At 59.2% G+C, this 24856-nt stretch overlaps 2 protein-coding genes across 2 annotated transcripts in view; both read left to right on the top strand.

The window, feature by feature from the left end:
• The first annotated feature begins 172 nt into the window (after window positions 1-172).
• On the top strand, window positions 173-2983 carry SLC35G6 (solute carrier family 35 member G6). The gene is made up of 3 exons (XM_040452941.1): window positions 173-196; window positions 724-963; window positions 1457-2983. Exons 1-3 carry the CDS (start codon window positions 173-175, stop codon window positions 2468-2470), a joined length of 1278 nt encoding a protein of 425 aa, XP_040308875.1. The 3' UTR covers window positions 2471-2983.
• Window positions 2984-3936: 953 nt separating this feature from the next.
• The window catches only part of POLR2A (RNA polymerase II subunit A), a 22168-nt gene continuing 1248 nt past the window's right edge, over window positions 3937-24856 (top strand). Inside the window, exons 1-29 of the mRNA XM_040453353.1 lie at window positions 3937-4443; window positions 12502-12634; window positions 12751-12887; window positions 13037-13210; window positions 13330-13611; window positions 13863-14024; window positions 14123-14343; window positions 14480-14612; window positions 15093-15217; window positions 15316-15526; window positions 16124-16333; window positions 16470-16638; window positions 16808-16902; window positions 17012-17215; window positions 17341-17563; window positions 18048-18231; window positions 18612-18783; window positions 18876-18981; window positions 19077-19282; window positions 20955-21179; window positions 21317-21563; window positions 21812-21912; window positions 22772-22876; window positions 22964-23146; window positions 23334-23537; window positions 23718-23904; window positions 24005-24118; window positions 24268-24417; window positions 24523-24856. The exon at window positions 24523-24856 is cut by the window's right edge and continues 1248 nt beyond it. Of these exons, the coding sequence (XP_040309287.1) occupies window positions 4351-4443; window positions 12502-12634; window positions 12751-12887; window positions 13037-13210; window positions 13330-13611; window positions 13863-14024; window positions 14123-14343; window positions 14480-14612; window positions 15093-15217; window positions 15316-15526; window positions 16124-16333; window positions 16470-16638; window positions 16808-16902; window positions 17012-17215; window positions 17341-17563; window positions 18048-18231; window positions 18612-18783; window positions 18876-18981; window positions 19077-19282; window positions 20955-21179; window positions 21317-21563; window positions 21812-21912; window positions 22772-22876; window positions 22964-23146; window positions 23334-23537; window positions 23718-23904; window positions 24005-24118; window positions 24268-24417; window positions 24523-24856 (5090 nt within the window). The 5' untranslated portion in view covers window positions 3937-4350. The remainder of the gene's footprint in view (window positions 4444-12501; window positions 12635-12750; window positions 12888-13036; window positions 13211-13329; window positions 13612-13862; window positions 14025-14122; window positions 14344-14479; window positions 14613-15092; window positions 15218-15315; window positions 15527-16123; window positions 16334-16469; window positions 16639-16807; window positions 16903-17011; window positions 17216-17340; window positions 17564-18047; window positions 18232-18611; window positions 18784-18875; window positions 18982-19076; window positions 19283-20954; window positions 21180-21316; window positions 21564-21811; window positions 21913-22771; window positions 22877-22963; window positions 23147-23333; window positions 23538-23717; window positions 23905-24004; window positions 24119-24267; window positions 24418-24522) is intronic.

Raw genomic sequence — 24856 nt, 5'->3', positions numbered from 1 at the left:
CCGGACGGGCGGGCACCGAGCGGGCGCGGGGCTGGCTGCGGCACCCCCGCCGGGCCGCACGACCACCCGCTGCCTAGCGAGGGACGCCCCCCTCCCTCCCGCCCCCTGCACGCCCTTCACTCGGCGGGGCACAGCGCCCGGAGCACGCACACCCTCTCCGCGGACACACAACATGGCAGGCTCGCGATCCGGCCGGGTGGGTCCCTCAGACCCGGCCTCAGCACACGCACAGGGGCAGCCCCGGACACACGCACGTGCCCACCCACCCTTCCCAGAAACGCGCAGGGACCCCCACCAGGCCGCGGCCCGGGCAGGCCCCAGCCCTAAGGAGCAGACACACGTAAATGACTACCAGTGCAGATGACCACGCAGCTTGGTATTTTGTCCCCACCGGCAGAAATATCCACATCTATATACTTCTGCGTAAATGCAGAGGCCCTGGTGTGCGCCTCCCGGGGCGGCACCGACAAAACACCAGGTGAAAAGCACACACAAGAAACACATTCCTGAAACTCCAGAGGGACAGTCCCAGAGACTCCTCCCTGGTGTTCAAAAATCCACAACTCAGGGGGAGACAGAGCGGTCGGCCCTCAGCTCCCTCCCGCAAAACCTTTCTTTGGAAACAAGGTGAGACATAAACGAGTTCATTTAAAACCAAACAAGTCTCATCACAGAGCTACTCCTCCAGAGAAAAAGAGAAGGAGACCCACTTCGGAAGCGCAGAGACAGACACAAAGCAAGCAGGGCTGGAAATCACGAGAGAAACTAGGCCCACCCCCACCCACCCCTACCCCACCCCCACCCCTGCCTCAGGAAGGTTCCAGGGGAGAACCTCCCGCCCCCACCTCAGGAAGGTTCCAGAGAAGAACCCCGCTCCCACTCCATCCAGGTCACAAGGGCTGGAGCTCCGAAGGGCCCAGGCCCCCTGAGCCAGGCATAGAGGAGGAGGTCCGAGGAAAGATGGTGAGTGCGGGGGTCAGGGAGACAGAGCCCCCTTCCCTGTAGCTCCTGGCTGCTCCCTTTGGTCTCTTCCCCCCAAACTTCCCAGCTGTGCTAGAGACACCCCCAAATGAAACTCACAATGGTGTACCCAGATGTCCCTGGAACCTGTGACATCACACAGACGCACGGCATCTGAGGCTGCCTCCCCTTCCCCAGACCAACAGGGCCCCCCCCCCCCCGGGTCCTCCTTTTCTTCTCCCAGGAATTTACCCAGAGAAACACGATGCCCCTGGACCGCTCACCCCCTGCTTCCTGCTTTAGAGGCCCAAGGCCCACGCTGTATCACCTCATCCACGTTCAGGCCCTTTCTAGCTCCCAAGAGCTCCTCAGCGAGACGGCCCGCCCCTCTACTGTCCCGAGAGACGGGTCCCACAGCCCAGCCTGGCGTTCGCCCTGCCCCCTGGTCCCCTGGGCTATGGCTGCCCTAATGCCCGAGCTCCTTTCTCCCTAACAGGCCGGCAGTCACCCCTACTTCAACCTGCCCGACTTCACCCAGCCATCGCCGCCCTCCACTCCTCCCAGCCTCCCCTCGCACCAGCGCTGCCGGCCCTCCGATGCCACCAAGGGCCTGCTTGTGGCCCTGCTGGGTGGGGGCCTGCCCGCTGGCTTCGTGGGCCCCTTCTCTCGTATGGCTTACCAGGCTTCCCACTTCCCCTCGCTGGAGCTGCTCATCTGTCGATGTCTCTTCCACCTCCCCATTGCGCTACTACTTAAACTGCGCGGCGACCCTCTGTTGGGACCTCCCGACGTCCGGGCCCGGGCCTGCCTCCACGCCCTGCTCAACGTCCTCAGCATCGGATGCGCCTACAGTGCGGTTCAGGTGGTGCCGGCCGGCAACGCTGCCACGGTCCGCAAGGGCTCTTCCACAATGTGCTCTGCCCTCCTCGCCCTCTGCCTCGAGAGCCAGGGTCTCAGCGGCTACGACTGGTGTGGCCTGTTGGGCAGCACCCTGGGACTCATCATCATTGTGGGACCGGGACTAGGGACGCTGCAGGAGGGGACCACGGGCCTCTACACCGCCCTGGGCTACGTGCTCGCCTTCCTGGGTGGCCTGGCGCTGTCGCTGGGGCTGCTGGTATACCGCTCTCTGGACTTCCCCTCTTGCCTCCCGACGGTGGCCTTCCTGTTTGGCTTGGTGGGGCTGGTGGGCTCTGTGCCAGGCCTCTTTGTACTGCAGACCCCTGTGCTGCCCAACGACCCTCTGAGCTGGAGCTGCGTGGGGGCGGTGGGGATCCTGGCCCTGGTCTCCTTTGTGTGCGTGAGCTACGCGGTCACCAAGGTCCACCCCGCCCTGGTGTGCGCCGTCCTGCACTCCGAGGTGGTGGTGGCCCTGATACTGCAGTACTACGTGCTCTATGAGACAGTGGCACCTTCTGACATCATGGGGGCAGGGGTGGTGTTGGGTAGCATTGCCATCATCACCGCCCAGAACCTCAGCTGTGAGAAGGAAGGGCAGGTGGAGGAGTGACATCGAACTTGAGAGCCTGGGGGTTGGGGGTGGGGGGGGGCCGGGGGAAATAGAAGGAGAAGGAGAGACTGGCAGGCAAGCAGGGGAGGGCACGTGACCGGGAAAGAACTGAAGATGGGAGAGGGGCACCCCTTGGGAGTCAAGGGTGACCTGGGGACTCAGTGGAGAAGGGACTGTCTGGAAGAGCTGGGACGAGCGTGGGGATCAAGAGATCTAGGCTGGGGCTTGGGGATCAGGACGTGACTGTGGAGTAAGTAAGGTCTGAGGAGCACATCAAAGGGGTGAGGCAGGCCGGCCGTGAACCACGGGGAGGATTTTCCCCTCAGTAGCAGACAGAAGAGCACTGGGGCTGGGCTGTTTGGGGCTTTCAGGCCAGCGGACAGAGCCAGCGGCCGGCGTGAGGGAGTGTGCCTTTTTCCCTGAGAGACAGTTTCCTTTCCTCATGGTTATGCTCCCCCCACCCCCGGGGTGGTGACGTGACATTGACATCAAACAAGGATCGCTCTGAATGTGGCTGTGCCGTTGGTGTCATCTCTGCTTTGGAAGGAGAGCGAGAGCCCTACTCGGCTCTCATTGGAGAATCCCTTGGGATCCTTGCCCCCTCTCCCCCCCTCCCCCCGCCAGTCTTATTTCTGAAATATTCTGGAAGGGGGAGGATGTCCTAACGTTCAGATGCCTTGACCCCGAATCCCGCAGGACTTCTGTGTCCCGCCCCGTGGCTAATCTGCTTTTCCTGGATTGTGGCGGTCCCGTGATCTCTCCCGGACAGTGGCCAGCCTCCTTCCGGAGAAGGCTCCCCGAGCCCAGAGTCCAGGCCTCTTCGAGCGGCTCAGAGCTGGGGGGGGGGGGGGGGGGTGACCCAGGACCCGAGTTCCGGGCGGCTCTCCATTTGAGGCCCGGAGGTGCCCACCCGTCCCAGGAGGCCGCTCCACAAACATCAGCTACTTCCGGACAGGCGATTGGCTTCGCCATCTTGATCGATTCATGCATATTCAGCGTGGTTACTGCATATTCATGACCAAGGACGGTCCCAGCGCTCTCCCCGCCGCCCCCCCCCCCCCCCCTCCAGGAACCCTCTTGGGAGGACGCGACTGGCCCCGCCTCCTTCATTACCGATTCGCCGAACAGACCATTTTCCAGCGGGAGGGGGGGGGAGACTTTTGCTGAAGACGAAAGCACAGTCCAAACTAGAATAAAAGCGGCCTATATTTCCCCTAGATCCTTCACACCTTAAATCTCGGCCGGGAAGGAAGCAGAAAGGGGAGGCGGCGGGGTAAAAAAAAAAAAAAGTCCCCCTCCCCCTTGTCGCTTCAAAAGGCCGCCCAACCCGGGTGCCGGGGAGGGAGGACCAACGACTCGAGCGCGCGCTCCGTGCAGGCCGGCGCAGGCGACCCCGTAGCGCAAGGGAGGGCGGGAAAGGAAGGGGCGGAGATGCAGGGGCGAATCTATAAAGGGCGTCATTCGGCCAGTTCGCTCCTCAGAAGCGCCGAGAGCGCGGCCGGGACGGTTGGAGAAGAAGGCGGCTCCCGGAAGGGGGAGAGACAAACTGCCGTAACCTCTGCCGTTCAGGAGCCTGGTTACTTATTTATTCGTTACCCTTTTTCTTCTTCCTCCCCCCGAAACCTTTTCCTTTCCCCCTCCCTCTTTTTTTTCCTTTTTGGGAGACGAAAAATCTCCGGAAAGGGGGAGGAGAGCTCTTTTCGCTCCTTTTCACTTCCCCGCCTTCTTCCCTCCCCCACCTTTCCCTCCTCCGGCTTTTTCCTCCCAACTCGGGGAGGTCCTTCCCGGTGGCCGCCCCGACGGGGTCTGAGCACCTAGGCGGAGGCGGCGCAGGGTTTTTGTAGAGAGGTTTGCGCCTGCGCAGCGCGCCCGCCTCCGCGATGCACGGGGGTGGCCCCCCCTCCGGGGACAGCGCATGCCCGCTGCGCACCATCAAGCGAGTGCAGTTCGGAGTCCTCAGTCCGGATGAACTGGTAAGCGGCCTGCCCTCCCTCTGCGTTCTGCCGCGCCGCGGGCGGGGCTCCACGGTGGCCTAGGGGACGGGCCTGGAGCACGGGCCGCGGGGGCGGACTGGTCGCAGCCGGGAGGGAGTAGATGCAGAAGGACTTCGGGGGGGGGGGGAGGCTTTTCAAGTTTGGATACGAAGCCGGACCCCAGATCTTTTTTCTCCTCTCCCCTTCTGCAAGTATGAATTGAACGCCTGTCGTGGGATAGACGCAGAGCGGACACTAAACACATAAATGAATGAACGAGGGTATTCCGTTAATGGCGAGTACTTTGAATGGAGTGAAGCGGTGCGTGCTGCCACGAGGTGTGAAGTTCCTGTAGATGGGGTAGTGTCAGGGTCCACAGGCCCTGCCTGGGGAGGTGACATTACCTGGATGAGGAGAAGCAGCCAGTAGTCTAGGCCACAAATTGGGGGCCAAGAGCTCTTCAGACAGAGGAAACAGCAGGTGCAAAGGGCCTGAGGGAGGCATGAATTTGGTGTGGCCCCAGGGGCTTCAAAGAATTGTGCGTGTGTGACTGGGGTTCAGCCAGTGAGGACAGTTGTGGAAATGGGCTGGAGAAGCATGAGACCGGGCAGGCCAGGTGAGATGTTGGAAATCATGGTAAGGAATCCTGGGGTTTAATTCTATTTTTCATAGGAAGCCATTGGAGAGTTAGAAGTAGGAGAGGGACATCAAGTTTACGTTAAAAAACAAAACAAAACAAAAAAACCAAAACGGACTACTCCTACTTCGGTTGCCCTGTGAAGAACCCATTGCCGAGGAAGAGGAGGGCTAAGAAGGGAAGCAGGAGAGATCAGGGAGGAGGGGAGTTCTGGGGGAGAACTGTTGGTGACTTGGACTCCTTTGTGGAGGGAACTGGAGGGAGCCAGTGGGCTGGAGAGAATGGAGTTGAATGGCTGTGTTTGTGGATGGAGATCGTTTTGCTGGAGGACAGGGCTCAGCCACGTGAATTGAAAGTTGTGTCAGGAGTCAGGACCTCGTAAACGCACCATTCCAAAGAAATTCCAGGTGGAGTTAAGGTTTAAGTCTAGAAAGATAAACTAGGAAGCCCTAGAGACATACAGAAGCCTTGTGGGGGCCGATTCCGGGGACAGAACCCCTCAATAGGAATGAATGAATTATAGGCGGGGCACATGATAGGCACTGAGCTAAGCATTTTATGTACAGGGAAGAGCCGGGCACGTTTCACTACTTGAAAATAAGAGGTGCTTCTCTTTATCGGAGGCACCGGGGACAGCTGAAAAGCAGATTGGGAAACAGTATTTGCACGGTGATAGACCAGGTCAGATTTCTTAATACACGAGGAACGTTTATAAACCAGTAAGGAAAGCACACACCTGTTAGGCAAGCAGAAAAAGGATACAGACGGTTCACAGAAGTAGTGCAAGTGGCCAATAAAAAATATTCAGCTTACTAATAAAAACATGCAAATTTAGATGAAGTGTTTTTTCTTTATCTGCTTGTTCTCTGCTGGCCCGAATCCTGGGAAGTGAGCACGCTTAGCCGCTGTTGGTAGGAGGCTAATAAACTGGTGTCGCCTTTTTGGAGGACCGTCTGACAAGTTGATGTTGTTTAATATGCACAGACCTTGCTCCGGCCCTACCGCTTCTAAAAACGTATCCTGAAATGAAAACCGCTTTAATTTCTCCTCTTGAGCGTGCCCCTCCCCGGGTCTTGCCCGGTTCGCCAAGCGCCTCTACCATTCACCCACTTCCTCGGGCCAGACACCCAAAAGCCGTCTTTGATTCCTCGCCTTCTCACAACTTCCACTTGGTCCATCTGCCAGTCTGTCGGCTCTGCCTTTCAAAATAGGCCTGGAATCCAGCCATTTGTGACCATCTCCATCTGGACCGGCAGGGTCCGCGCCGCCCTCGTCTTTCCGGGCAGTAGCCCCGGCTGCTAGCTGTTCCCTCTGCGGTGCGCAGAGCGGCTAGAGAGCTCTTTTTTCCCCGGGCTCTTCCCTGCGCCCAGTCCTCTCCGAAGGGTCCGAGCGGCTTACTCTGACCCGCGGGGTCCTGCATTACCTGCCCCCTGCCTGCCTCTCCAGCTCCTCGCCAGACTCCTCTTTCGCTCTTTAACCACACCCTTGTGCCCATTCTTCCAACAGTATGAGTTCATTCCTGCCTCGGGGACTTTATTATTCACCGCTCCTGCTGCTTAGGGCATTGCCCGCAGCTCCCCAGGCTTCTGCCTTTCTGTCCGTGTGTTCTCAGCTCAGATAGCCTATTGTTACGGGGTGCTTTCCTGACCTGTGCGTTCTCTAACCCCTGGCTCTTGGCTTTCTCATTTTTTTTTATTTTTAAATAATCTCGACACCCAATGTGGGGCCCGAATTTACAACCCCGAGATCAAGAGTTATGTGCTCCACCGACTGAGCCAGCCAGGCACCCCTCTAACCCTTGGTCTTGACCTTATTTTACCTCATAGCCTGTCACAACCTGAAAGGATTAGTTTTTCTGTTCCTCACTCCCTCAGGAGGATATAAATTTTGTGAGGGACCTTGTATTCACCTCCGTAACGTCAGCCTCTCAAATTGTGCCCAGCACATAATCCTGGTGTGTAATTAGAGCCCGTTAAATGAATGAGAGAATGAAATAATTGCCAAGTTCACAAAGATATGTGTGGGAGGATTTTTATCACAACGTCGTTTGACAAGGATATTGTTTGAAATTATAAATTGCCTAGATATTTACTGATAGGAATCTTAGGGAGTAACTCCGGGCGTGTATTCCTAGAAGAGAAAAGATCTTCCCGTTAGGCTGAGTTCCCTGTTCCCCAAACTGTGCTGAGCCACCTCGGCGAACTCTCAGGGGCCCAGTGAGGGGTTTTAAATTTTCAGGAGAAGCGCCAGAGCTCAGCTCCATGTGTCTGATGTCTTGGGAATTTGGAGCTCCTGGTAGCTGCCTTTCAGCGTTAGATGGCGCCAGATCCCTTTCAGTGACGTCATATCTTTGGGAAGCTGGGTTTTCAGCAGCTGCTAATAGATACAGGGGGAAAAAAATCAGTCTAGAGCAAGAAATCGGGGTGGTGCTGACCAATCTGGTTCCAAGATCTGCCAAGTAGTACCGTGCCCAACAGGTGTCGTAAGTAATTGTGGTCATCTAGGAAATAAAAATATTTTTCTTTCTAAAATATTGGAATCTTTTTCTCAATTTATGTGTATTGTTTCAAATGGCTATTGAGTCGGTAGGATATAGATGTTTAGTGAGTTGTTTGGATTTAGGTACTTAGTAAGTGGATCTCTCTTGGCCCAGGGAGTGCTGTGAAAATTACTGAGACACCAAGGGCACGAGGAACCAATAAAGTTTAGGAATCGGATAAACGTTACTGAACAGTGTGCAGAATGAGACCCTGTTTATGTAAAAATAGGAACATAGTTACATTTTATTTTTTTATTTAAAAAAAATGTTAAGGTTTATTCATTTTAGAGAGAGCGTGACTGGGGGATGGGCAGAGAGAGAGAGAGAGAGAGAGAGAGAGACACACACACACACACACACACACACACACACACACAGAATCCGACGCAGCTCCAGGCTCTGAGCTGTCAGCCCAGAGCCAGATGCACGAACCTGAGAGATCGTGACCTGAGCCATCCAGGTGCCCCGGAACATACTTGCATTTTAAAAAGCGTGTGGCAGGCCAGCTGCTCGCAAAACTGGACGGGGGTCGGGGGGTCATCTCTGGTGGGCAGGCTTATGGGAAAGTGATTTTACCCTGCATGGCTTGCAGTTTATATAGTGCTCTTGTAGTTTGAGGGAATAACAGCTCCACTTTGGGTAGGAGGACCGGCGGGCAAGGGACCTCTTATGGAACAGGTAGTATTTAAGAGTAGGGCTGTGTGTCGAGGTACTGAGGACTCTTAGAGTTGGCTGTAAGACAGGGCGCCTGGGTCGCTCAGTCGGTTAAGTGTCCGACTCTCGGTTTCAGCTCAGGTCGTGATCTCGCGGTTTTGTGAGTTCGAGCCCCACATCAGGCTGTGTGCTGACGGTGCAGCGCCTGCTTAGGATTCTCTCTCCCCCTCCTCTTGCTCCTCCCCTACTCACGCTGTCTCTGTCTCAAAATAAATAAATAACCTTAAAAAAAAAAAAATGGCCGTAAGATAGAGCTGCTCTCTCGGCCATTGTGGCGGGTTTGGATGTTGCAGAGTGAGGGCGAGGACGCGAGGAGGGCTGGCGCTGGGACTTTCCTGCAAAGCCGGTACCAAGTCAGGGGAGACGGGTGCTCCGTTACGTGTGACGAGATTGGCTCCTTTTCGTTAAAAGCAGCCATCTGCCAGGAAGAGTATAACTTTATTTATTTACACCCCAACTTACTCCAAGAAGGATTTAAAACAATAATAGATTCTGATACGTGTGGGTTATGTCGGCGGATCAGAAGCTTATTCTCGTCCTCACGTTATTTATAATCTAAGGAAGGACTTCCTGTACTTGCAGCAGCTACTTGCTGAGCCCTATCACATGCTGGCCACTGTGCAACATGATCCTTGCCCTCAAGGACTGCGGGCCGGTGCGAGAGACAGGAGGAAGCAAGGAAAGACGGCGGCCGAGCACCTCTTGGGGTGTGGATGAGGCCAGGGACAGCTCAGTGACCATTACGGAGAGGGGACATTGGATTGGATCTTAAAGAACGGAAAGAAGTGTACCGGGAAGGGGGCATGTGAAGGAAAGGAATTTTGAGAGATCTCTGTGGTTGGAGCATAGATGTCGCGGGGGCAGGGCGGGTACCGCATCTGTACAAGTGGCCCAAAGCCCATTTCCAAGGACAAGTGTTTCCTTCCTTCCTTCCTTCCTTCCCTCCCTCCCTCCCTCCTTTCTTTCTTTCTTTCTTTCTTTCTTTCTTTCTTTCTTTCTTTCTTTCTTTCATGTTTATCTATTCTGAGAGAGCACACAGGCAGGTTGGGGAGGGGCAGAGAGAGAGAGAATCCCAAGCAGGCTCTGCACTGTCAGCTCAGAGCCCGACGCGGGGCTCAATCTCACAAACCATGAGATCGTGACCTGAGCCAAGATCAAGAGACAGATGCCTAACTGATGAGCCACGCAGGCGCCCCTCCAAGTGTGTTTCTCTAAAGGCAGAGAAAAGAGAATGAGTGTTTCCTGAGACTCTGTGGCAGGCTTCTGTTCTGTGACCTCAGGGCCACCCTCTGGGACCAGCCACTCCCTCAGGAGCCTACCCCTTACGTAGGTCATGAGAACCAGGGTTTGGATGAAAGGCTGCGGGCTGATGTCATGTACATATATAATCCGAAATGAAGTGTGTTACCTTCTGGGAGAGAGATATTCCAGAACGTTCCAGGACAGCCCCCAGCTGCTTCCCAATACCTGCAGGCAGAATAGTCCTTGCAGGTGGGTGGCTTGGCGGGCTTGGGCTCGGAGCAGAGAAAGCCACAAAGTCTTGAGCTTGATCGCCCTGAGCGCTCTAGTGACCCTGGTGGCAGCCCGAGTCAGGCCCGCTTCTGCTTTCCTGTGTTTCCTTCAAGGTGAGCAGAGCCTTTCGTTTTCTCACAAGACACGATGCAGCTGAAGGGGTTCCAGCTCTGGGAATCCAGTCACCCCAGCCTTGTCTTCCTGATGAACGTTGTGGGTGCTCAGAGCCTTCTCAGCCTCACATCAGTAGGCCGTTAGGTTTCTGCTCAGCATGGCTGGTCAGACCCGTTATGAGGGGATCGCGGGCTTGGCTGGCAGGGGCCAGTCTTTTTTCCAAGTTCTTTGAACACACTTCTCTGTACCGGAGGGTCCTGAGCGGTGGAGTTCCGTCTCACAAACATTCATTAGGGGCCGTGGGATCCAGGACGAGAGAGAAATGCTGTCTGCCGAGTGATGCTTATAATCTGTGGGAAAACAGACCCCCCCCCCCCCCCCAGTAGGTAATTTGATTGCATTAGGAGAGGTGCAGTGGGAGAGGGGTTATGGAAGCCTAGAGGAGGGGTGCCGGTCTGTCTTGGGGAGGCTCTGGAAAGGCTTTCTGGAAGAAGCAGTGCCTGAGCTGGGTCTTTAAATAGCAATTTGCCTTGTGGGGAAGGGCCTTCCAGAAGACAATGAGGAGGACAGCACACGTGCTGGCGGATGGGGAGACCGCAGGGGAGTCTGTTACCCAGGTGGGAAAAGAAAGGAAGGTAGAAACGTCATAAAACCCATTTTGTAAGCTCTGCTGACTCCTACGAGCTTGGATGTCGTTCCGAGGACAGGAGGGTACAAAGATCAGATTTCCATTTTAAGAGGAGCACCCCACGTGTGTGGACGGATTGACGAGAGGCAGGCTGGCCACTGAAGGAATGCTCTGATGTAGACGGCAAAGGAAAGGCCTGACCTGAGGCAGGGCTTGTGGGGTTGGAGGAGAGGGGTGAGATTCAGAGCCCGTTTAGGAGGTGAAAGTGACCAGAGCTTGCTGAGTGATTAGATCACGAGCGCTGTCATGTACTGAGCACCTGTCACGTGCTGGGTTTAAGCAGGTAAATGAAGTTGCATAGTTGGTAAATGGTGGAGCCAGGATTGCAAACCAGAGGTCTCTGGCCCCAGCCTGTGCTCTCTCAACCATTTTGCGCCTGAGGGTGAGGAAGGGCAGGTACTGGCTTCTGACGTGAGTGCCCCCTCTTAGGTGGGAAGGATATGAAGCTTGGTGAAGTGGCCCACCTGCCCAGTGTCACGGGCCCACAAGCTCAGACCGGCCGGCTCCGCTGGCTTGGGCAGAGTGCAGCTCCTTGGTCCGTCTGGCGTGGTTTCGGGGCCTTGGTGGTGGCCGTAGTGGAAGGAGGTGGAGTCGCCACGTTGTGCCAGTTAGAACCCACTGTCCGTTTCCTCGGCATGATGCACTAGAAAGGACGCACAGGTGATCCTGGCCCCGTTCCTTTCTAGCCCCGTGTCCTTGGGCCCCTCGGTGTTGTAATCTGTAAAGTGGGACTGTGGTGCCTATCGGTCAGCTGTGAAGAGAAGACCAGTCAGCCAGTGCTGTGCTTGCCACCGAGAAGCTGTACCCCAGAGCTTAGGCGCTTACCGGGCCGCGGGACGGACTGTGATTGGCCCACAGAGGCTTGGGTCCGACTTCCGGTGGCTCCTGGAGGTAGAGGCCTTGGACAAGTCCCTTCACGCAGCCTCAGGTTTCTCCTGTCTAAGGACAGGACCTCATTCCTGGAAGGTGAGCAGTTAGGGTTAGACAGACAAGGTGCACTGAGCGTGGTTGGTGGCGGCCTGAAGTTGACGTGCTGATCAAAGCTTTTATTAGGTTTAAGTTCGCTCCGGAAGTCGAGTGGGCCAAACCCAGCTCATTGCCAAGCCCTTGGTTTTCAGGGTGTGAAAAGTAGAGGTTTCCTTAGCCCGCCTCTCGCCCAGGGCAGAGATCTCTTCTCTAACACACACAGGCCTCTGAACTCCTGTCCCCCGCTCCCGCCCCTGTCAGCATCCCACCCCGGGTTCTGCCTCCCTCTCCTGGGGCGCCTGGGTACACTTCGCCAGATCATTCTCGCCGACCTTCCACTCCCACACCTGCCTTTCCCGTCTTAGCACGAGGTCGCCATCTGAAGAGGAAGGGTTCTGAAGAGCTGGCCCGGCCCTTGTTGGGGAGGAGGAGGCGACAAGGATGAGAGCCGGTTACTCGGCAGGCCACGTCTTGGGGCAGGACACGTGCGCCATCACGGCGGGGCGCCGCACAGAGGGGTTCCTGCCAGGGGCTCGGGTTCTGGGCTTGTTTTCAGCTTTGGGGCTGCGTCCTGTGGATGCCAGAGACCAGGAATTCGGTCTGGAGGGGTGTCTGGAGCTTGAGTCCAAGAGGTAGCCAGCTTCTCTGGGGGCTGGGGTCCACGGCCCGCTAGTGTGAGCGCCCCCTCCCACTCAGGCAGTGGCTGGGACCCCGATACTCTGGCTCTGTCACTCGCAGAGGAGCACACACAGTGATGCCCTGTTCCCCTCACCCCGGGCTGTACCCGGCTCTCTCTGCTCTGGGTAGTTGGGGTTCTTCGAGGCCTTAGCATATGAAAGCTGGAAAGTAGGAATCCTGTTTAGTTGTTATTGGTCTTTTTCTCTGTAGAAACGAATGTCCGTGACCGAGGGGGGTATCAAATACCCCGAGACAACTGAGGGAGGCCGCCCCAAGCTTGGGGGGCTGATGGATCCAAGGCAGGGGGTGATCGAGCGGACCGGCCGCTGCCAGACCTGTGCAGGTGAGTGCTGGGGGGCTGGGGCGGCGCCCCAAAGGGAGCAGGAGGCCGGGCTCCTTGGGCCCCGGCCCGAGGGTGGACACCTGGGGACCTGGTCTCTGAGGTGTGTGTCCCCACAGGAAACATGACAGAGTGCCCTGGCCACTTTGGCCACATTGAGCTGGCCAAACCTGTGTTTCACGTGGGCTTCCTGGTGAAGACGATGAAAGTTCTGCGCTGTGTCTGCTTCTTCTGCTCCAAACTTCTCGTGGACTCTGTGAGTGGGGGCGGGGGGGGGGGGGCAGCGGCCCTGGCCCTGGCCCCGGCCCCGGCCCCGGCCCCGGCCCCGGCCCCGGCCCCGGGGGAGGGGATGCCTGGGGGGGCCGAGGAGCAGGCCCAACCGACCCTGCTCTGCCGTGTCCCCAGAACAACCCGAAGATCAAGGACATTCTGGCCAAGTCCAAGGGGCAACCCAAGAAGAGGCTCACGCACGTGTACGACCTGTGCAAGGGCAAGAACATCTGTGAGGGCGGGGAGGAGATGGACAATAAGTTCGGTGTGGAGCAGCCGGAGGGCGACGAGGACCTGGCCAAGGAGAAGGTAGCGGCCGTCGGGGACGCCGCGCGGGGTTGGGGGGGGGGGGGGGCGGCAGAAGACCCCCGGGGGGCCCAGGGGCGCCGGCCATCCCCCGCCCCGGCCGCCCCCCCCCCGTCTGGAAGGGCCATGGTGGCTGCGGGCGGTACCAGCCCAGGATCCGGCGCTCCGGCCTCGAGCTGTATGCCGAGTGGAAGCACGTCAACGAGGACTCGCAGGAGAAGAAGATCCTGCTGAGTCCCGAGCGTGTGCACGAGATCTTCAAGCGCATCTCCGACGAGGAGTGTTTCGTGCTGGGCATGGAGCCCCGCTTCGCGCGGCCCGAGTGGATGATCGTTACGGTGCTGCCCGTGCCCCCGCTGTCCGTGCGGCCCGCCGTCGTGATGCAGGGCTCCGCCCGCAACCAGGTCGGCGGCCCGGGGACCCTGCCTGTCCGGGGGGAGGGGGGGTGGGGGGGGACAGGGAACGGCGCGGGTGCGGGCGTGCAGGGGTGACCGCCGCCTGCCAGCCGCGCGCCTTTCAACGACGCCCTTAATGCGGCGACGGTCACAGAGGCGCCTCTGTACCTGGGAGAGGAGGGATGGGCGGGGCCCGCCCGCCCCGGGGGTGAGGGAGACCCCGGGCGCCTGGCGGTGAGGACGCCGGCTTTCCGCCGCAGGACGACCTGACGCACAAGCTGGCCGACATCGTGAAGATCAACAACCAGCTGCGGCGGAACGAGCAGAATGGCGCGGCGGCGCATGTCATCGCCGAGGACGTGAAGCTCCTCCAGTTCCACGTGGCCACCATGGTGGACAACGAGCTGCCCGGCCTGCCCCGCGTGAGTCCGCACGCCCCCTGCCTGCCCTGCGCCCCTGCGCCCCTGCCCTGGAGGAGGGGCCGTGCTGACCGCGGCCGCCTCCCCGTGTGTCCTCCCAGGCCATGCAGAAGTCCGGGCGCCCCCTCAAGTCCCTGAAGCAGCGGCTGAAGGGCAAGGAAGGCCGGGTCCGGGGGAACCTGATGGGCAAGCGAGTGGACTTCTCGGCCCGCACCGTCATCACCCCCGACCCCAACCTCTCCATCGACCAGGTCGGCGTGCCCCGCTCCATCGCCGCCAACATGACTTTTGCGGAGATCGTCACGCCCTTCAACATCGACAGGTGGGCCCTGCGTTGGGACCCTGCCGGGAGGGCTGTGGACACACGAGGGGAGTGGGCCCGCACCTAGGGCTCCGGTTGAGTGAGGCAGCGGGGGCTCCTGGGAGGTGTGTGTTCATCGTGCCTCTGTCCTCCTTAGACTTCAGGAGCTGGTGCGCAGGGGGAACAGCCAGTACCCGGGCGCCAAGTACATCATCCGGGACAACGGCGATCGTATCGACCTGCGTTTCCACCCCAAGCCCAGTGACCTTCACCTGCAGACCGGCTACAAGGCACGTGACGGGCCAGGGCCTCTGTCCCCTGAGCAGGAAGCTCTCTGGCAGGGGGCCCTGGGGGCGGGGGGATCCCGTCCTGTTGGTTAGGATCCAGGTGCGTGGAGACTCTGAGACTGCCGCCTCCTAGTGGAGCCAGAGCTGCTGGCCGTGGGCATCTGGGGTGGGGGTCGCATAAACCCAAGTGCAGCGCGAGGGGTGCATGTGGCAGGGAAGGGAGATCCAGGGGAGGAACAGAACAGGAGGCTTCGTGTCCAGGGTCTCTGGGCTTTCTCTCACAGTCGAGTTCCCTGAGGCTGGTGGATAACTGTGCCTTGTCGTCGCTGATAACCCGGCCCGAAGCTTGTGGTTGACACGTGTTCCGTGTGAAATTAACCCCACAGTGCCGTCTGTTTCCACGTGTAGAGCATTTCAGGCCCACGGTCCTGTCCTCCTACTCATAGCGCCTTCCCTAAGACCTGTCCACACTTCCTCCGACAGGTGGAACGGCACATGTGCGACGGAGACATTGTTATCTTCAACCGTCAGCCGACTTTGCACAAAATGTCCATGATGGGGCATCGGGTCCGCATCCTGCCCTGGTCGACTTTCCGCTTGAATCTGAGGTCAGCGCCCTGGCTGAGGGAGGCAGGCGGGGCCGGGCTGCTCCCTGACGCCTCCCTGCAGGCGTCTTCCTGACCCCGGCTTCCGTCTGTCACCACAGCGTGACCACTCCGTACAATGCTGATTTTGACGGGGACGAGATGAACTTGCACCTGCCACAGTCTCTGGAGACCCGGGCGGAGATCCAGGAGCTCGCCATGGTGCCACGCATGATTGTCACCCCCCAGAGCAATCGCCCCGTCATGGGCATCGTGCAGGACACGCTCACCGCAGTGCGCAAATTCACAAAGAGAGACGTCTTCTTGGAGCGGGTGTGTGCCCCTGGGGAGGGAGCCTGACTTGGGAAGGGCAGAGGGGCCCCAGGGCGGCGAGGGGATGATTGGGAGGGCGAGTCAGGACTCTTGCCTTGACTCGCGTCACACGGACCTGCGTGTGAGGCAGAAGGAAAATGGGGTCAGGCGGATCACGGGCCGAAACGTTTACCACTTTAGCTCGCTGTTCAGTTCGTTTTTTGCTCGTTTATTTTTGGGAGCGAGAGAGCATGAGTGGGGAGGGGCAGAGAGAGAAGGAGCCGGAGGAGCCGAGGCAGGGCTCCACCCTGACAGCATCGAGCCCAACACAGGGCTCAGACTCATGAACCGCGAGGTCATGACCTGAGCCGAAGGTGGACACAACTGACAGCCACCCGGGCGCCCCGGTTACTTCCTAATTATTTAAAGTAATTTGTACTTATTGTTTAAAAGAAGAAAAACCCAAAATCTAGAGATTGTATTTTCAATTAAAATTTTGGAAAACACTTCCTGGCATCTCTCTGCCTCCAGAATCTGGCTGTCACCCTTGGGCAGGTGACATTCCCAAGAGCGGGGCCTGCAATTCTGAAGTCTGTTTGGCCTGCTCTTCCCTCCCAGGGTGAGGTGATGAACCTCCTGATGTTCCTGTCCACGTGGGACGGGAAGGTCCCACAGCCAGCCATTCTGAAGCCCCGTCCCCTGTGGACGGGCAAGCAGATCTTCTCCCTCATCATACCGGGCCACATCAACTGCATCCGCACCCACAGCACCCATCCCGACGATGAGGACAGTGGTCCCTACAAGCACATCTCTCCCGGGGACACCAAGGTAGGACCTGGTCTCTGCGTGTGTGGGAACAGCATTCGGACCTGGCCGCCACCTTGCCTCTTGGCCTTCTGGCTGAAATCCATGGGATTTCCAGGGGAGCCACTGCAGGGGCCTCGAGAGGGTGCTTTGTGCACAGGTGGTGGTGGAGAACGGGGAGCTGATCATGGGCATCTTGTGTAAGAAGTCCCTGGGCACGTCTGCCGGCTCGCTGGTCCACATCTCGTACCTGGAGATGGGTCACGACATCACCCGCCTCTTCTACTCCAACATTCAGACCGTCATTAACAACTGGCTGCTCATCGAGGGTGAGTAGAAGGCTCTAGCAAACCTGCTTTGAATCCTTACTCCGTCTCTTTACTGCTCTTCTCCAGCCTTTTCTCTTCCCTGCTTGGGTTTGGCACTCTCTTGGCTGTGATTCCATCCCAGGTCTTTGGGGAGCCCTCAGAGGGTGTTGATGCTTCTCCTTCTCCCTAGGTCATACCATTGGCATCGGGGACTCCATTGCAGACTCTAAAACTTACCAGGACATTCAGAACACGATTAAGAAGGCCAAGCAGGATGTGATAGAGGTGGGCAGAACACTCAGAGACTTTGAACGTGATGTCCGCGAGAGCCCAGCGGGTGTGAGGGAAGGGGAGTAGGACGGGCACTGAGGTCTGCCCCCGCCCACGTACCCAGGTCATCGAGAAGGCTCATAACAATGAGCTGGAGCCCACCCCGGGGAATACTCTGCGGCAGACGTTTGAGAACCAGGTGAACCGCATTCTCAACGACGCCCGAGACAAGACCGGCTCCTCCGCCCAGAAGTCCCTGTCTGAATACAACAACTTCAAGTCTATGGTCGTGTCCGGGGCCAAAGGTTCCAAGATCAACATCTCCCAGGTGGGGAGCCCTGTCTTTCCAGATCTGGGCCGCAGAGAAGGGTGGGAGCGGCGGAGGGGGTAGTGCTGGGAGCCCCCGCTCCTGGTGCAGAGGGCGCCGGGTGCACCCCGCCTCTCACTTCCCAGGTCATCGCTGTCGTCGGGCAGCAGAACGTAGAGGGCAAGCGGATCCCGTTTGGCTTCAAGCACCGGACCCTGCCCCACTTCATCAAGGACGACTACGGGCCCGAGAGCCGAGGCTTCGTGGAGAACTCTTACCTGGCCGGCCTCACGCCCACCGAGTTCTTCTTCCATGCCATGGGGGGTCGCGAGGGGCTCATCGACACTGCTGTCAAGACAGCTGAGACTGGTGAGGCCTTCGGGCCCGTGCGTATCGGCCGGGGCGGCGGGGCGGGGGGGAGCGGGTGCAGGGCGTGGAGGGAGGGGTAGGCGTTCTCCTGGACACGTGGTTTGTCCCTCGTGGGGGGAACGACAGCCACAGCCAGGGAGCCGCCCCCGTGTGACAGCCCTGCAGCCTTCCACGTGCAGGGGAGGAGCTCGGGGTCTCTGTCGTGCACTGTGATGCAGGGGCTGGTTCCTAGGGCGCTCTTCTGGGCCCTGTCCAGTGGCTGGTTCCTAAGGGACTCTTCTGGGCCCGGTTCCGGTCGGTGGTAGGCTCGGCTTTCACGGAGAGGCCTCGGGGACCAGGGGGCTACCGGCTGCCCCCTCTGAGGTTCGGGTGGGCTGAGGCCCTCGGGCCGCCGGCAGGGCTCGCTCTGAGAGAGGCTTTTCGGGCCACGTGTTCGCCTCGTTGCCCTGCGGCCCGTGGTGAGGCCCCGGTGACCTCCTCGCAGGGTACATCCAGCGGCGGCTCATCAAGTCCATGGAGTCGGTGATGGTGAAGTACGACGCCACCGTGCGCAACTCCATCAACCAGGTGGTGCAGCTCCGTTACGGCGAGGACGGCCTGGCCGGCGAGAGCGTCGAGTTCCAGAACCTGGCCACCCTCAAGCCGTCCAACAAGGCTTTTGAGAAGAAGTGAGGAGGAGGCAGGGGGTGGTTCTCGCCTCCTGGGGGCCCCCCCTCCCTGCACACAGACTGCTCGCCTGGACTGTGCCTCGCAGGCAGCTCGATCCCCCAGAGCCCCGCGCCCACCCGGGGGACGGACGCCGCGTGGTGGGAGTGGGTGGGTGGGGAACAGACCTGAGACCCGTCCCCGGCCCGTGCCCGATGACCCGACAGAGCAAACCCAGACGGGCTGCCCCGCCCCCGGGTCCTTTTTGCAGTTTCCCTGCCCGAGAGTCTCGCCTCCACAGCCCCGTTGTGCAGACCTTGCCCCTTCGGGAGCCTCGGTGCCCCGGGCAGGGGTCAGGCCCTGGGCCCGCCTGCCCCTTGACTCCACCTCCCGCCGCACGCAGGTTCCGCTTCGATTACACCAATGAGAGGGCCCTGCGGCGGACTCTGCAGGAGGACCTGGTGAAGGACGTGCTGAGCAACGCGCACATTCAGAACGAGCTGGAGCGCGAATTTGAGCGGATGCGTGAGGATCGGGAGGTGCTCAGGGTCATCTTCCCAACCGGCGACAGCAAGGTACGCGTGGGCGGGAAGGCCGGGCTGGCGAGCTGCCGCCCCCGAGAGACTGTGCCCACTCGCGATCCTCGCTCCCTCTCGTCCTCCCACAGGTGGTCCTCCCCTGCAACCTGCTGCGCATGATCTGGAACGCTCAGAAGATCTTCCACATCAACCCTCGCCTCCCCTCCGACCTGCACCCCATCAAGGTCGTAGAGGGTGAGTAGCTGCTCTGGGGTCTCCGGGCCGGGCGGGGGGACAGGAGGGAGCTGGGCCCCGGTCTGCAACTTCTTTACCTCCTTTGGCCGTCCCAGGAGTCAAGGAATTGAGCAAGAAGCTGGTGATCGTGAATGGGGACGACCCCCTGAGCCGGCAAGCCCAGGAGAACGCCACGCTTCTCTTCAATATCCACCTGCGCTCCACGCTGTGCTCCCGCCGCATGGCCGAGGAGTTCCGGCTCAGCGGGGAGGCCTTCGACTGGCTGCTCGGAGAGATCGAGTCCAAGTTCAACCAAGCCATTGTGAGTGGTGATCTCGGCCTTGCTCTTCTCCTTTGACCTGCTGACGCGTCTGGGCTCTGAGAGCAGCCCCCCGCCCCCCGCCAACGACGGCCCTTGTTCACGGAGGGGCTGCTCCAGTTCTCAGCGGTCTCGAGACCACCCGGCAACTTGGGAGCCCCACGTTTCAGACACGAAAACTGGGCCTTGGAGGGACAGAGTGACCACTCTAGGACAGGCAGTTGTACAGGAAGGAAGCTGCGTGGTTGCGCTACGAAATGGGAGGGTTGTTCTTTATTTTCTTCGAGTGCCTGCCGTGTGCCCAATTCCAGTTTAGGTGGAGGTAGGGGATCGGGGAGAGTGAGCAGGACAGCAACTAGGTATACTACCAGTGGTTTGGTTTTGTTTTTTTTTTTAACTTTATTTATTTAGAGAGCATGAGTGGGAGAGGGGCAGAGAGAGGAAGAGACAGAATCCCAAGCAGACCCCGCGTTGTCAGCACAGGGCCCCCACGTGAGGCTCAAACTCATGGTTGTGAGATCATGACCTGAGCAGAAATGAAGAGTCAGACGCCTGACTGACTGAGCCAGCCAAGGCGCCACACCATCACTGTCTTTAAGGATTGTACGGAGTAGCGGGAAGAGAGAAGCGTTATAATTATAGGCGTACTTCCGAATATATTTGACGTAAATCCAGTATCCGAGGATACCAGCAAGAAAATGAGAAGACAATCCAGAACAGGAGGAAACATTTGCAAATCGCATGCGTGACAAGGTTGCGTATGAAAAATACACGAAGGACTACTGAGAGTCAGCAACAAAAAGAAAAATGTCAAAGGATTCGAGTAGACCTTTCCCCCGAAGAGTTCACGTAAGCGAGCGGTAAACACGTGAAGAGATGCTCGACGTCCTCAGCCGTCAAGGAGCTGTGGGTGAAAGCCACGGTGAGCTACCGGTTCACGCCCCACGAGTTTAGGATGGCTACAGTGGGGAATAAAGGGACGGCGGGCGCGGATGTGGAGGAATCAGAAGTCTCCTGGACCGCTGCTGGGGATCAGGGCCCGCTGCTCCTCTCCAGGTGGGACACAGAGTTCCCGTTTGAACCAGCAGTCCCACTAGGAGTGTCCCCAAGAGACGGCGGAGCGTCTACTACAAGGGTTCAGGGCCCCATCATTCCTAACAGCCAGGCGGTGGAAACCGGCCGAAAGTCCATCCACTGACGAATGGGTAAACCAAACTGCTAAACCCGTACAAAGGAATATTATTCTGTGATGAAAGCCGCGAGGGGCCCAGCCATCAGAAGACGACACGGTAACTTGTATCGAAGCGAAAGAAATCGGTCTGAAAAGGCTACGTACCGTATGATTCGCGTTGAAAGGTTAAGTTTTACGTGCTCATAACCTCGATGACAATTGGGAGCTTCCTGTTCGGAAAACTGCTGCAGAGTGAACATTTAGCCTGTAATGTTGGCGTGCTTTAGAAACGGGGGTTTTGGATGGGAGAGCCTTTTTCTGGGCGTGCACCCCCTGGGGGCGAACGTGTGTCACTCGAGGCACTGGGGAAGGGAGGGGTACGCGGGACTCCACTTTAAGTCTCTGCCTCGTGTAGGCGCCTCTGTCCCCGTCCTGACTGCGTCTCGTTCTCGGCCAGAAGGGAGGGGTTTGCCGATTCTGATGCTGGCCTTTCTTACTCCGCAGGCCCATCCCGGGGAGATGGTGGGGGCCCTGGCTGCACAGTCCCTGGGAGAACCCGCCACCCAGATGACCTTGAACACCTTCCACTACGCCGGTGTGTCTGCCAAGAACGTGACCCTGGGCGTGCCGCGACTCAAGGAGCTGATCAACATTTCCAAGAAACCAAAGACCCCATCACTCACGGTCTTCCTGCTGGGCCAGTCTGCTCGGGACGCCGAGAGGGCCAAGGTAGGGGGTGGGTCGATGGACTTCCTGGCAGGATGAAAAGGAGAACTCTCATCCTGGAATAACTCCTCTCTGCAGAGGGTTTGGAGGGGCCTTTGGAGCCACCCACGTGCCGTGTCATCAATCCCTCTTTGTCCCAGGACATTCTGTGCCGCCTGGAGCATACGACGTTGAGGAAGGTGACCGCCAACACAGCCATCTACTACGACCCCAACCCCCAGAGCACAGTGGTGGCCGAGGACCAGGAGTGGGTGAACGTCTACTATGAGATGCCTGACTTTGACGTGGCCCGAATCTCCCCCTGGCTTTTGCGGGTGGAGCTGGACCGGAAGCACATGACTGACCGGAAGCTGACCATGGAGCAGATTGCCGAAAAGATCAATGCTGGTGAGGCGGCGGGGGCAGGCCCGGCTCGGGGTCCTGCCTGGGCTCCCTGTCTGTCACGTCACCGCCCGCCCATCCCCAGCGAGCCACCCTCCCTCTCTGCCTTCTGTGCTCAGTGTTTCCCCACTTCCAGACGGTTCTGTGAGAGGGAGGAGAAGCCAGAAGGAGCCCCGTCTGGGAGAGCTGTGGATGAGCAGTGGCTGCGAGGTGTGGTCGCGGCCGTCTTTCTCACAGTTCTTGCTCCCCACCAGGTTTTGGCGACGACTTGAATTGCATCTTTAACGACGATAACGCGGAGAAGCTGGTGCTGCGGATCCGCATCATGAACAGCGACGAGAACAAGATGCAGGAGGTAACGGACGCCCTAGGGGACCGGCAGCGTCGGGTGTGGAAGGCTGCGAAGCCTCGTTCGGGCCAGAGAAGTCCCGATGGAAGCGTCGAGGGACGAGGCACACCAGCTGCCATAGGGATGGGGGAGTGGCAGGGATTCCCAGACTTTTAGCCACAGGAGCCTCGGCAAACCGGGGCAGCGGCCCTGTCGAAAAAACAGATGGTGTCGAAGCAGGGGAGTCACTGGGCTTTCCTCCCGGGAGGCTCCTGCATGAGGGCAGAGCCAGAGGCAGGTTGACAGCAAAATTGCCATGTCCCGTGGAAAGTGGCATGCCAGCGGGTATCGCAAGACCCAAGGAAACGTTGGACCGGTGACTTCCCTCCTGAGCACCGCTCCGAAAATACTGTTCAGCATGTGGGGTGCCTGGTGTCTTAATAACAAAAACTCAGAACTTACTGTCGAACTATCGGAGAGTAGACCCCAGGATTTGGACGTGTCTCGACATCTTATGCTCTAGATCTCCATGAACGAGCTCATTTGTCCAGGAAGTAGCGGCCTGGGCAAGTAGCGAGTGCCATTAAGGCAGGGGGTGGTGCTGCTTGCGCAGTTACAGTCCTGGGGCCGTGTGTGCACAGATGCACACACACACACACACACCACACACGGAAATTGTGTCAGGAGGGTGGAGTGTGGGTGCTTTTCCTTAGGTTTCTTTTACTAGGATCGTAAAAACACGATAAAAGGGAACTCAGTGGGACGGAGGGGGGCAGGGTCTGGCGCCTGACTCGACTTGTGGGTTCCCTGGGGGCGCCGAGGTGGGGCGTGCGGGAGCCCAGGACGCGATGAGGGTTCCGAGACTCTGGCTTCGCTCTTGGCACAGGAAGAAGAGGTGGTGGACAAGATGGACGACGACGTTTTCCTGCGCTGCATCGAGTCCAACATGCTGACGGACATGACCCTGCAGGGCATTGAGCAGATCAGCAAGGTCGGCCCTCCCGCCCCGTCCCGCCCCCAGTGAGCTCCCGCCCCGCCCCCCGCCCCTGCCCCCAGTGAGTTCACGCCGTCCCCACAGGTGTACATGCACCTGCCGCAGACGGACAACAAGAAGAAGATCATCATCACGGAGGACGGAGAATTCAAGGCCCTGCAGGAGTGGATCCTGGAGACCGACGGTGTGAGCCTGATGCGGGTGCTGAGTGAGAAGGACGTGGACCCCGTGCGCACCACGTCCAACGACATCGTGGAGATCTTCACGGTGAGCGCTCGAGCCCGGAAGCTCCCGCACCGCATCTCCTCGCTCAGGGTTATCCGTGCCCGAGTCCACTGTCGAGTCTGGGCCGCACCGACTCCCGACCGTCCCTCCGGATGGGGAGTGGGGGGTGGGTGGCAAGAGGAGAGCACGGTCACTCGGTCCTGACCCTTCACCCCCAACCCCGTGCCAGGTGCTGGGCATCGAAGCCGTGCGGAAGGCCTTGGAGCGAGAGCTCTACCACGTCATCTCCTTTGACGGTTCCTACGTCAATTACCGCCACTTGGCTCTCCTGTGTGATACCATGACCTGTCGTGGCCACTTGATGGCCATCACGCGACACGGGGTTAACCGCCAGGATACGGGACCTCTCATGAAATGCTCCTTTGAGGAAACGGTAATGGCGGAACGGAGCAGGGGCGGACAGAGGGGGCAGGAGGAGGGAGCGCCGTGGGAAGAGGGGAGGCGTTGCCGCTGCCCTTGCCCCGTCGGGCGGGTGTGTGCACCGGGGGCGGAGCGGCCCCGGAGCACTGGGAGTGGCGGGTCTCACGGGGGCCCCCATCGTCCGGCCGTTCAGGTGGATGTGCTCATGGAAGCGGCCGCGCACGGAGAGAGCGACCCCATGAAGGGGGTGTCTGAGAACATCATGCTGGGCCAGCTCGCTCCGGCCGGCACCGGCTGCTTCGACCTCCTGCTCGACGCGGAGAAGTGCAAGTATGGCATGGAGATCCCCACCAACATCCCCGGCCTGGGGGCCGCCGGACGTGAGTAGGAGGGTTAGGGGGGGCGGGGGGGGGGGAAGGGAGGGACAGGCCGGTCCCCAGACGCCGTGCTCACCAGTCCCTGTGCATCCTCCTCGCACAGCCACTGGCATGTTCTTCGGCTCAGCGCCCAGTCCCATGGGAGGGATTTCTCCGGCCATGACTCCCTGGAACCAGGGTGCCACTCCGGCCTATGGCGCCTGGTCTCCCAGTGTCGGTGAGTGACCCCGGCTGGCAGAGGGGCCCCCTGGGGGGTCACAGGAGGGTGAGGAGTCTCCGTGTCGGAAGGCGTGGGGTGGGGCAAGTTGGGGGGGGGGGCTCCAGCTCAGGTTTTAATGCCTGTTTCCTCTGTCTGTCACTCCACAGGAAGTGGGATGACCCCAGGGGCAGCTGGCTTCTCCCCTAGTGCTGCTTCGGATGCCAGCGGCTTCAGTCCGGGCTACTCCCCTGCGTGGTCCCCCACGCCGGGCTCGCCGGGCTCCCCGGGCCCCTCGAGCCCCTACATCCCCTCACCAGGTGAGCAGGCCCTGTCCGTCTGTGGGGGCCAAGTTCATTTCGTCCCGGTCCTTCCCTCCGGGTGACTCTCCCTCACGTGGCTCCTCTCGGCTTTTCCTCCTCCAGGTGGTGCCATGTCTCCTAGCTACTCACCCACGTCTCCTGCCTACGAGCCTCGCTCCCCCGGGGGCTACACACCCCAGAGCCCCTCCTACTCCCCGACCTCGCCCTCCTACTCCCCGACCTCTCCGTCCTACTCTCCCACCAGTCCTAACTATAGCCCCACGTCACCCAGCTACTCCCCAACCTCCCCCAGCTACTCTCCAACGTCTCCCAGCTACTCCCCGACTTCTCCCAGCTACTCCCCGACCTCTCCCAGCTACTCTCCAACGTCTCCCAGCTACTCCCCGACTTCTCCCAGCTACTCCCCGACCTCTCCCAGCTACTCCCCGACCTCTCC

Source organism: Herpailurus yagouaroundi, unplaced genomic scaffold (assembly GCF_014898765.1).
Source record: "Herpailurus yagouaroundi ecotype Mexico unplaced genomic scaffold, PumYag 208, whole genome shotgun sequence".
In the NCBI taxonomy this organism is placed as follows: domain Eukaryota; kingdom Metazoa; phylum Chordata; class Mammalia; order Carnivora; family Felidae; genus Herpailurus; species Herpailurus yagouaroundi.
This window is presented reverse-complemented; position numbering and strand designations above follow the sequence as displayed.